The 12,917-nt window shown below is 35.0% G+C and overlaps 2 protein-coding genes across 3 annotated transcripts in view; both read left to right on the forward strand.

Annotated features, from left to right (window-relative positions):
* LOC145663746 (uncharacterized) overlaps positions 1 to 1,173 on the forward strand; it is a 64,746-nt gene extending 63,573 nt beyond the window's left edge. For both annotated transcript variants that reach the window (XM_081729832.1, XM_081729833.1), the window contains one exon: positions 764 to 1,173. In XM_081729832.1, coding sequence (XP_081585958.1) covers positions 764 to 942 — 179 coding nt within the window. In that variant the 3' untranslated portion in view covers positions 943 to 1,173. The remainder of the gene's footprint in view (positions 1 to 763) is intronic.
* A 5,345-nt stretch (positions 1,174 to 6,518) lies between these two features.
* On the forward strand, positions 6,519 to 8,117 carry LOC145665459 (TNF receptor-associated factor 4-like). The gene has a single exon (XM_081732767.1). It carries the CDS (start codon positions 6,519 to 6,521, stop codon positions 8,115 to 8,117), a length of 1,599 nt encoding a protein of 532 aa, XP_081588893.1.
* Positions 8,118 to 12,917: the final 4,800 nt, after the last annotated feature.

Raw genomic sequence — 12,917 nt, forward strand, 5'->3', positions numbered from 1 at the left:
CGTAATTACATTTTTAATAGACCTTCTCCTCCCTAGTTAAGCAAACGTAAGCAGATGATTTACTCCCTCCTCCCACCCGGTAAGATTTTTTTTAAAAAAAATTGCCAGGATCTGTTATGTTTTGTGGCTTTCAGAGTCTGTTGTAGCTCATTCAAGATATGATCATACCTGTATTTCCCATTGTTGTCTGTTCAGTTTTATTATTTAAAACAATATATTTTTCTTCTTAAATGGTTAGCGGAAAAATTACCAAAAATGTCTGTCAGGGATTATTAATTAAAACATTTCAGAAGCAAGGTGCAGATTAAAACAGAATTCTAAAGATAACAATGAGATTGAACAGTAAAACCTTTTGTCCCTGACTCAATGAATCGAATGCTTCGTTCAATGTCAAAGTAGTTAAGTCGTGAAATTAATTAAATTCAATCTTTTTTCAACTTTTGAATTGCCATACTAAGAAGCTGAAGACAATAATTATATACCTAATCCTGCCAAACAATCAAACTATAATATTCCAGTCCTTTTTTCGCTGAAATCCGAAACACTTAACCGTCCCGAGAAATATTTTCGGGACGCAGATCTCGATTCCGTGACGGTCCCGGATTTTCCAGTACGAATGCGAACCCTACTTCTATGTCACTTTAAATACTTGATAACTTCGTAATAAAATTTCGAAGTAGAAAATAAGATTGCAAATACGTATTTTGATATTTGATCAAAAATATGCTCTCTTCAATTGAATTCCTTTGCTTTTACTTTCTAGGGCCTCTTATTTACGGATTCCTAATTGTGGTAAGTTTCATTCAAGAGCTTTCTCAGACCAAAGAGAGACGACGGACGCGTGCTTCCAAACGAGCGACAGAAATATCAATGTTAGTTCGTCAAGACAGTGCAGTAAGAGACACTATAATTCGGAAAGAACAAAGTGAAGAAAAGTTATGAACTAATATACAAACACTAATTCAGCTGACGACTGTTGCCGGAGACTTTCCAAGGATTGCTGCTAAAGTAAAGGAATATTGCAATGTGTATATTTCTTTTGCAGTCTTTATAATGGAATTTTATTATGTGCATAATAGCTGAGAGTTGCAAGAACTAGTAAATGTAAAACAGTCTATCTTAAGTATCACTTCAGTGTATAGAATGTAAATGAACTTCAAATATAAACCTATTTATTGACAAAGAGATTCTTCTGTAAACTCATTTTCACAATAATTTTAGTATTGGCTGAAATGTCCGTATCCCGTACGGGGAGAATAGATACGGAACTATTTATAACCTTTATGATGTGCATTATAATGAAAGCGTTATGATAAATAGTCTAAGTCTCATAAAATATATATTTTATAACAACCTTTCGTTACTACGTTTCTGTCTATGTATTATGAAGATGTTCTACAGACGTATTCAAGTTATTAGACTCACGCTGAAGTCCTAATTTCGGAGTGTTACAACATGTAATTCAATGGTTAAACCATAAATATAGGATCCTTCATTTGTCTGTGATATCACAGTTGAACAGCAGATGGCATTAGTGGGAGGAGAATTTCTGAAAGTAGTGTTTCAGTTGTACACAACTATTGTAGTTTCTATCAAAAAGTTACAGTATGACGTATTGTGGTTGCAGTCGTAAGCAGGTACGACAGTCAAAGCGTTCAACAGTTCGAATGGGCCAGTTTAAAGTTATCGTGACGTGTTTTGTGTATTAATCTTTTATTGTGTGAAGTCGTGTAATCACGGCATAATGGAAAAAGACAGAGACCTTTCTCCGCGTTAAGCGGAAGTTATCAAACACTTCTAACGGAAGGAAGATATACATAATGACAGATTGCTAGTAGAGTTGGCGAAGTGCAAAAATCTGTGAGTAGAATCTCTGTTGCAACGAGCAAGAAGCAAATGTATCAGCAAAATAGGGTTGAGAAGGGTGAGCGAAAAACAAAGCTATCGTTAAGAAGTATCAGAAAACTAAAAAGACTGCTCTGAGAAACAGAAACGCAACTTCTAGAGACTTAAGCATAAAAATGACTGAGTATGGTGCAGACATTTCACCTGAAAGTGTTCTAAGGATTCTTTGTGCTGAATGAACAAAAGTACGTAGGCCAAGACAGACAGCAAAAGTTACTCCAATCATGGCAAAGAAGCGCCTCGAATGGACACGAGGCTACAGCATTGGAGTGCTAACGATTGGAACGTGCTCCTGTTTTGTTAACAACAGCCATATGTATTTACGATGGAGTATTACATCTCACGTTGGATTACTACAAGAAGCAGATGACGCACCACCAGCACCACCAATAGTCACATAACGACAAGGGAGCAGCACCACAACCGAACCCGAAGCGCCTATATAACAAAGAGGATTCAACGGACAGTCACCAGTCGGCGATTGGTCACCACTCCTTTAGCTTGCCTGGAGCTCTAGGAGAAACCCATCCTAAAAGCCTCTAGTTTGCTGCGAAACTCTAGGCTTCCCTTCCTCCCACTTAGCTTGCACGGAGCTCTGTCGGAATCCTAACTTCAGTTGCTTAACCTGCTTCGGGGCTCTGAGACTCTTAACCCCCTCTGCTTGCTTCGGAGCATTGAGGTTTCCTACATCACTCTGCTTAGCTTGAACGGAGCTCTGTAGGGATCATACCCTAAGGCTGCACGTTCTTGGCCTACCTTTTCTCTACCCCACATTAAAGAAAGTTATATTGTAATATGTCGTTAGATACTGTGTATTTTATTAGAAGATTTAAAAAAAATAATAAACCGGTAGTGGAAGTCGATTCTGGATTCTGAATAACTCAAACCTAGCTCTAAATATACCTGCACTAGCAGAACTTTTAAAATATTATATGGAAATCTTAAATGCTGACCATAATCTTATCCGGACTAAGCTAGTTTATTTACACTGATTATTACTAGTTGTTTTATATTATGTTATCTAAGAAATCTGTACGTTAAGTATAAAAAACTCAAGTCCCATTAAACGAAATTAGAAGATAATCACGGAAATTGATTTGGAAATCCGTGACAAGAATAAGAACTCAATTAGCATGACCATTTTGTTGCAGTAGTAGAATTTTGATAATAATATCTTCCTAGCTAATTTAATACCAGATAAACATCTTGAAACGTTTGATTGACTTCTTTCTCAATGAATTTATTAATGTAGAATAAACGCATAATCAAATGCAAATTTTATGTAGTAGCATTCCCAATTTCCTGAAACGACTGAGAAAGAATTTTATTTTGAAGACTTGGTCATGTTAAATTTTTGACGTGGGAAATATTGCTATTGTTATATTTTTGCTCTAGGGGCATGATGGCTTATTGGTAGATCGATTACCTCACGTGCGTGGGATTCCTGGTTCGATCCCCTCCCAAGTAAATTTGTGGTGGACAATATCATAATTGTGGGTTTTCTCATGGTATTTCCGTTTCCTTCCCCTTTCTCATTCCACCAATTCCCCGTTATCATTCGCTTGCTTTAATCATCATTTCTCCTAGCCTAACAGGGACGTCAAACTTATTGATTTTAAAAATATACTTTCCCTTTTCTGAATCACATTTTTGTCTTCCTTACTATTTAAAATTTAGAATTTGTATCTGCATTAATCTCAAGTAACGAAAATAGCAAGTTAGTGTACTACTGCATCGTTACACAGAATTTTTAAGTGTTATATAAACAAGTAGAAGTCTAGCGTGTACTCTGCGTGAAGGAGTTTTCTTTGTATGGTTATTTAAAACGGAAGCGGTAGTAGATTTAAACCATTTCCGGTTTTAGTAGAAAGATTGGAGTTGAGACGGAATATACATTTGGGACGCTCAATTAGCTACGGAAAATCGGTTCTCGCTACCTGTTATAGTTTCCCCTCTATAACAAGTAATGCTAAAACCGGAAGTGATTGAATTTTTACACTTTCGGTTTGAATAGAGAGTTGAGAGAGAAGGTGGTATCTATTCTTAGAAAGCTAAATCGATTCCATAAAACTTCTTTTCACAATCTGTTAGCTTTTTAATTTTATGTAGATCAGTATTGAAACCGGAATTCGTAGTGAATTTCTACCATTTCCGGTTTTACTAGAGACTCGAGGATGGAAATGAAATGTATAATTCAAACTCTTAATCGATTTCAATAAATCATTTGCCTCTGTCGGTTACCGTTTCTACTCCATAGTCATCAACAACAAAACCGGAAGTGATTGATTTCCTTCACTTCCGGTTTCAAAAGAGAGATTAGACAGAAAAAATGAATATATATTCTTGGGATGCTAAATAGATTGCTGAAAATCACTTCTCTCTTTCCGTTACCGTTTTCACTCTGCAACGATCACCATTATAAACGGAAGTGGTTGATCTCTCGCACTTCTGACTTGAAAAGAAGGTTAAGATAGAAGATGGTATCTGTTCGTAGAGCTCTAAATTGCTTTTCAAAAAATCTTTTCGCTATCTCCTACCATTTTTTCCTCTATTTAGAGATCAATATCGAAACTGAAAGTCGTAGTAGTGTATTTCTACCATTTCCGATTTTAATAGAGAGATTAAACTGTAAATGAAATATATCCTTGGGACGCTCAATTGATTGTAGAAAACTGCTTCTAGATATATGTTACCATTTTGAATTTGTAACGATCAATGTTAAAAGCGGAAGTGGTTGATTTGTTCCACTTCCGGTTTTGGGAACGCTTAACTGATTATAGAAAATCGCTTCTTTATATCTATTACGATTTTTTTATTCTAAGATGATCAACGTTGAAACTCGAAGTGGTTGATTTCACTCACTTCTAGTTTGAATACAGAGTAAGAGGGAAGACATTTTTTTTCTTAAAACGCCAAATCAGTTCCAAAAAAACCACTGCTTATCGTTTTAGCTGTATGTAAATTGAAATACTGAAAGTGGGAGTAATAGTGGATTTCTACTACTTCCGGTTTTAGTAGATAAGTAAGGATGGATGTGTAATACATTCTTGGAACGCTCAACCAATTGCACAAAACCGGATCTTTCTATTGCTGTGTTTGATCTCTAGTGATCAACGTAGAAACCGGAAATGGGTAATTTCTAACACTTCCGGTTTCAGTATCGGCTTCAAAGTACTAAACTTGGTGATAATTGGTTGACTAGTTTTTGAGACTTTTTTTTTGTCTCCCGGACAGGTTAAATATACTAGGAATGCAATGGATGTACCCGATTGCAATGAAATGAGCTGAGCGAGCTTAAACTACGTAATCATTCCTGGCCATTATGCAATAATAAATGTTTGTTGACAAAAAAATCGCGTGAAAACTTTTTCCCCATGTTAAGTCTATGCAAGCGTTTTTCGGTCATTATTCCTCGATGGTACATCGGATTTTTTATTTCGACCCATGTTGTCACTCAGCACGACATACTCTATCAGCGTGCTAAGTTTGGTTGAGATCGGCCAAACGGTCTAGGAGGAAGCGTTTTTCGGTCATTATTCCTCGATGGTACATCGGATTTTTGAATTCGACCTATGTTGTCACTCAGCACGACATACTCTATCAGCGTGCTAAGTTTGGTTCAGATCGGCCAAATGGTCTAGGAGGAGTTCGCGGACAACCAAACGGCTAACCCGAGTATAAGAGCTTCGCTTCGCTCAGCTCAATTAAGAAGTTTTTGTAAACCAAACTTCTTACAAATAAACAATATATTTTAAGTTCCTAGTTTAATCTTAAATTTAATACATGTTTTCTTTGTGGGTGCTCTTTAACAAGAACAAATGTACTTCATTGAGCATTTGAGCAACTATCTACACAGTAAAAGATATATATTTATATAACAATCTTGATAACATAATTCTTGCAATTGATTACTACTGAAGCACGTTTTCCATTTGGCACCATTGTTTTCTAGTTTTAATCTAATCTCTTAACTGGATATCAAAGTTTACTTCACTATTCTGTTACTCTTTGGTTTTCCATTATCTCTGTAATCAACTCAAAGCAAATACACTTTTATATACAATATTTTAAGGATAAAATTATATTAATCACAATCCTTAGTGACTAATTAATCATGCGATTTTGATTTTATAATCTGTCACACTGTTATCGACTGAAGACTAGATAAGATATTGGTTATAGTTTCTAGATTTCCGCGCTTGTAAAATGACATTTGCAGAAATATTTCGCTTGTGTATCCGGTGCCAGAATATTTAGAAGTAATAATTCCGTATGTACTACGTGCAGTTTCTCAAAAATCTGTGTGTTTAGTATCTTTATACCAAGGACAAAGTGGATAAAGTAAAAAAGGCCAAAAATATTCAATATCCCATTTAGTGATGCACATAAGTATAAAAGATTCCAGTTCACTCATGATTTGAACTCAATTCTGTTCACAAATGCAAGATCAAGTGTATTTTCAATACATCTGTGTTAGAATTTGTTAAGCAATTGTGAAGTTATACACGGTAGAAGTGTTGATTTGTCGAGAAAACTAAAATGCTTAGAAACTTTTAAACACAAATTTTCAATATAATTACTTTATTTTTGTAAGTTAAAGAATTTTGCTGAAAATGTCGACCAATTTATTTTGTGAAAATTGCCAACAGTTTACTGAAGAAGATTTGGAAAATCATTTGTTAAATTGCATACCTGATACTTTGGGATTACTTCAAACTGTTGACTCCTTACTCGTACAAGAGAAGTGCAAAAATATAAATTACGACTGCAAGTTATGTTTACAGCAATTTTCTACTCAGAAACAACTCACTGACCATATCAAACAATGTAAGACCAAATTTGCAGAGTCCACGAAATTGTCCAAGAAAGTGCAAGGTTATAAAATGACAAAACAAGAATTCGAACTATCTCAAACTTATGCTGAATGTAGTTTCTGTGGGAAAAAGGTGCCAAAGCGAGACTTGAAAACACACAAAGATACATGTGATTATTCTTTAGTTCCTTGTGAGAAATGTAACGTAGCAGTTCAGAAGCGTTATCTTGATGCCCACCTGGTGAATGATTGTGAAAAGAGGATTGTGAAGTGTGAATATTGTTCATATGAGTTTGTAGCAGATGTTCTTGAAGACCATATTAGTGTCTGTGATTTCACCCTTGTTAATTGTGATAATAAATGCGGTATAAACTTAATGCGGAAAGATATGAAACATCACTTGGATGAGTGTCCTAAAAGAATGATTCATTGCGAATATTGTAGTGAAATAATGGAAGCCAGAGAAATGAAGGATCATCACTTCGAATGCTTGAAATTCATGGTTGATTGTCCGAAGAACTGCGGCGCAAGCATTGAGAGAGGGAATATAGAAGAACATCTGAATGAAGCATGTGTGAAACTTTTGGCTAAATGTAGCTTTGAAAGTGTTGGTTGTAGTTATGAAGGTTTTCCACTTCAGCTACGTAACCACTTACGAGAAGAAAATGTTCGTCATGCAGAAGCTATGAAAACTACTATTGATCACATTTCAGAAGAACTACGTAAGAAAGATGTCAGGATAGAAGACCTAGAAAACAAATTAAGTAGAATGGAAGTTGAAATGGATAAATGTTCAAAACAACTTCATAGTAAAGAAACTACAATATTTGCCTTAGAAAAAACAATAAAGAGAATGGAAAGTACTACCTTAGGAAAGCTAACTGAAATGAAACAGTTACAGGACACACTAGCAGAAATAAACATTCAGATAAACAAACTAAATGTACTAAATTTTGTGTGGAGAATTTCGAATATTTCCCAGAACTTAGCATCATACAAATTTAATGAATGCCTTTACAGTGATACATTTTATATTCCTCAGTATGGATATAAATTAAAGGTAATGTTATATCCCAATGGTTGTGTAATAAGTGATGGTACCAAATACGAACATTGGTTATCTGCTTTCATTATAGTATGTTTCGGAGAATATGATTCTCTTTTGGAATGGCCTTTTAAGAAGAAAGTAATTATGAAAGTGATCAACTTAAAAGACAGAGGTAAAGATGTCGTGAAGGTTATGGTTTGTAAGGAAAATTTACCGGAATTCCAAAAACCATCGAATGGTGAAAATAACTTGGGTAGGGGTTTCGGCAACTTTATTTCTCATGAGATGCTAAAGAATGGAGACTATATTTCCGATAAAGATGAAATGTTTTTTGAAGTAATTGTCGAGTAGTAATCGTACTTCAATATTTCATGCATAAGGAACATAGAATAAGTGTTCATATTGAAGTGACGTACTACTGATGGTGATTATACGTGTTGCCGGAACTTACAAGAAAATATTTCGTGAAGGACCAGTACCAGTAATACTTACGGTTATTGACTGAGCTTACTTTTATTTTCTGAATAACAGTAAATAACTTCAAACACACTGAACAGATTAAAATGTAAAAAGTGAGGCAGGGGATGCCTATAGATAGCAACTATATAAACAAATAACCAGTTCCAAACATTTTCCTACAAACTAAAATTTGGGTCAACATTTTATGACGTTATAATCGTCTGCCACCCAAATTTATACATTACATTTAAGATCTCACTTTCTATCTTTTAAGTTGGCTTACTTTCTAAATTGTTTACATATACGTATATATTTTGTAATTGCCTTCAAATTAACCACTAAAATTCCAAAACTGAGGATGAAGTTAGCCAAGAACTTTAAGATATTTCCTTTTTATACAAGGTGTTACAAAAACATGTCAAAATACTTTAGGAAAAGATTTCTCACAACAAAATAAGAAAAAAAGTTCATATGGATCTGCGCTCAAAAGTGGATAGTTTCGAAATTATATGGTGCCGAAAACGTGATATCACTATTACTACTCCACTACTGAGACCTATCGTGGTCAGGTCAAGAAATCACTGAGGAAATGGTATGTGAACTATGCAAATGTCCGTGTTTAAGCATGCTTCAGTACTTGCACACCAATTTTTAGAGAGGTAAGTGGAGAGTGATCAAGTACCCCTAAAGAAACTCTCTAAAAATGATTGCACAAGTACAGGAGGTTCTGAAAAATTTATATTTCGATAATTCACATATTTGTTCGTCAGTGGTCTTGACCCGACTACGATCAATCCAATGGTAGTGGAACTATTGGCCTTCAAAATTCATTTTTTTCACGTTTTTGGCACCCCATAACTCAGGGACGTACGGAAGGGGGGGGACACGGGGGTCCGGACCCCCCCCCCCCCGAAATTTCGACTTTTTAAAAATTTAGCCTAATTTTAGGGGCAATTTTAGCAATTTTAATATAAAATAGCTTCATATTTAGTTTGAACCCCCCCCCGAAATAAATTCCTGGGTACGCTACTGCCATAACTACGAAACTATGCACTTCCGACCACATATTAATATAGGTAAAAAAATCTTATTTTGATGTAAGGAATCTATTCCAAAATATTGTGACAAAGTTTTTGTAGCACTCTGTATAGGGAGGGAAATACAAAGGGAATTAAATAAGCATGAGTGAGCACTAATTGAGGTAAGAGTATCTAATTCGACGAAAATTATACATTTATAGAAAACATTTTTATATAAAACGATAATGTCAACAAACTGAGATATAATATGTATAGTGTGTTCGCATTATAAACATCTTCGTGTGCAAATATATCAGAAAAGAGTGTATTACTTTCTCTGTGTTGTTAGCCTGGTCTACTCTAGTTCGGAGTGAATGTGGGGATTGTAGCCTAAGAGACAAGACCAAACCAAGCTTAGAGAAATATCTGAAATTTTTCTTATTAACATGCCCCTAAAAGTTAGACAAATTTCGTGCAATGAAAACTATAACTAATTCAAATTGTAATAAATGGATTTGATGTTTGATTTAGAGAAAAGCTTAGCGTTCATTCTAGATCAGTTGATTGGGCAGAGAGTTTAGTGTTCTTAGATTTGACGTGTTTAAATGTCTGAAAAATTGAGTGGAATAAAAGAAAGGAAATCTGGCCAAAGAGAATGTCATACCTTGATTACTTCTAGATCCATGTTGCCAAGAGTCCTTCTTTGCAGCTGTGCTTCGGATGTTATAAAATGTTCTTGGAAGAATGAAATTCGGTCATCAAATATCACTTGATAGCAAGAATCGTTCACTAACTTTCCGAACACTAGACTTAAATGAATTACTCAGTCCCGTTACTTTGTGTGTAGTAATATCTCTAATACTGACATACTTGTCTGTTTACGATTTACGACTCGTCGCGTTTTACTAGTTCGTCGCGTCTTTTTCTACAGTCCACGCTCTCTCGACTTTCGATTTTTACTCTTTCGGTTCCCGGTCTTCTACTAACTCTTCTATTTCCAAGGAAACAATTTTATGTAACCGAAAACATGAGATTGCAGATTTCACAGATACTTCAAGACAACAATGGCTCCAGCCAGCACGTGGAAACTCTTGAGAAAACTCAGTTGAGAAAGAACATTCTGTTGACCAAAAATCCTTAAAATCTCCAGACGTACCGGTAATCTTCTTGATAATTTAAATTTTGTCAATCTAAGAAATTTCTGGAAGAGATTAATACAAGGATTCTTATAATGTTACAAACATTTCCGTATACAATTCTGGAAATACAATGCTGATTTAGTAGTGATTATTTAACAATTATATAACGACCTCGTTATTTAAATTCTCTTTATCGTAATATTACTAAGTTGCAGTTTTTCTTTTCGTAACAGAGATAACAATTCATGATCAATGTAAATAATTTTCATAACGCTATTTCCTCATTTCCTTTGTCAAGTAACATGATTTAATAACCACAAGTGATTATGCAAATAAAATTAAGTTAAATTACTTTCAATAATACAATGTATCACAGCGTCACCAAGAACTGAACCCAAGTACCATAGCATCCCACAACATCCTATAACAGTATTAACTAACTACATACACGTAATTTCCATATATTTCGTACAAGATAATTCTCATGATTAGAACTTTAATAGCCACACAGTAGCTCAACTTCAAAAGAGTTATATAATATTTTGATGAAGTGTTTACGTACGTAATAAACAGCTGTGCAGAAAGAATAGAAAAGGACAAACACTACCCCAGTACTAATCATATAGGGCCTTATACAGAGTCATTCTGACGCGTGATTAGTGCCATACTAACATGTTTCCTACGGTACTCAGGCCTTTAGTATGACGCTAATCATGCATCGAAACAACTCTACATAAGGCGGATAATGTGTAAATACCAAGGAAGATGTCACCGTATTTAATTTTCAAATAAAGTTAAAACTCCTGCTGTTTCGAAAATTATAAGCGTTGTAGACGTAGGAAATTATAAGTAATTGCCAGTTGGCCGATGTATGACCTAGAAGCAGTTTTTTTTTTTTTTTTTTTTTTTTTTTTTTTTTTTTTTTTTTTTTACCGAAGGAAAGTTGTGACATGAAGTTGTAGCAAAGAAAAGGAGGGTTCTAGGCAGGAGAATGGAACACATGTTTGCCGGGTGCTAGTAACAATGGATTGTAAAACCATCGGCCTGCCGCCTGCGTCAATGACATGTATTTGTTTGCCTATTATCACTGCAGTTTTCAACGCCACGCTTGATGTCGGGAGTCAAATTTAGAACCGTGTACACCAAAGATGTGCCGAGAAAGCGGGAAGGACTACATTCTCTGGTGTTAATAACATAATACTTTGTCATCAACCCATAAAGACAAGTAATTACAATTTTTCCTTTATACTATGCCCGAAAACTAAGTGATTATTGTCTTGGAGAGAAATCAATTCATTCCGTCGTATCGGGCAACATTAGAATTTTTGAATTTGGTATAAGTGGGCAGGTAGTCATATTATGAGAATCAATGGAGGAGAATGGAATGGATTCAATGGGAAATATTCCAGTAAATCCAGGGATGGTGGCGGATCCAGGTTTGGCGAGTGGTCAGAGACTTTTGGGAGGCGCCGACAGAGGCAGGGTTGGAAGATGCATGAAGAATATCCATGAAACAACTGGGGATACTTATCTGAGTCCAGAGATCGAGCGGGCATCCTTGATGGTGGATCCGGAAGTGGTTGACCAACATCCACATATACAAGGGTATGTTAATAATTTAGTTACAAAATTTCCTAATGTATTTTCTGATAAAATTGGATTTATATCAGATTATTCCTATAATATAATATTAGATGATTATTCTCCTATTCGTAAAAAGGCATATCCTTTATCACGGGCTACTCAAAAGGATCTTGATAAGATTTTGGATGAATTATTGAGTGAAGGAATAATAGAAACGAGTGAAAGCGATTTTGCTTTTCCTTGTTTTGTAGTTAATAATAATGATGGAACAAAACGCATGGTTGTAAACTACTCTTCTTTAAATTCTCGTTTATGCTTAAATACTCAATATACGCCGCGTATGGAGGATGTATTGGCTGAACTCGCAGATGGTAAATTCTTTTCACATCTTGATATACGTAAGGCCTACTTAACAATACCGCTAACTAAAGAAAGCCGTAGATATACAGCCTTTTTGACCCATAGGGGACTATTCGAATTTAAATTTTTACCATTTGGTTTAGCAGCTGGTAGTCACGTTTTATCAAAAATATTAACAGAACTGTTATATCCACTTAAGGAGGAAGGAGTTGAATGGTATATGGATGATGTCATAATAAAGTCAAAAGATTTAAAGAGTCATAAAATTATTTTAGAAAAGGTCTTGAAAAAATTGGAAGACAAAGGTTTAACTTTATCTAAAAAGAAATGTTCCTTTTTTTCAACTAAGGTTGCCTATTTAGGATTTATAATTGAAAATGGAAAAATGTATATGGACCCAGCACGGGTTGAAGTAATTCGTAAATTACCAGCTCCTAAAAATAGGAAAAGTTTAATTTCGCTTAGCTCTTTTCTACAATATTATGGCAAGTTTGTTCCCCAATTTCATGAAATAATGGAACCTATTAATCGTTTAAGGAGTGCTTCTGTAAAATTTGTTTGGGGGCACGAACAACAGAAAGCCTTAGACG

The sequence above is a fragment of the Thermobia domestica genome, chromosome 11, assembly GCF_964235325.1.
Source record: "Thermobia domestica chromosome 11, izTheDome1.hap1.1, whole genome shotgun sequence".
NCBI lineage: Eukaryota > Metazoa > Arthropoda > Insecta > Zygentoma > Lepismatidae > Thermobia > Thermobia domestica.

What these genes read in the sequence shown, in the direction of transcription:
- LOC145665459 (XM_081732767.1), top strand. Translation starts at nt 6,519, where the DNA reads ATGTCGACCAATTTATTTTGTGAAAATTGCCAACAGTTTACTGAAGAA.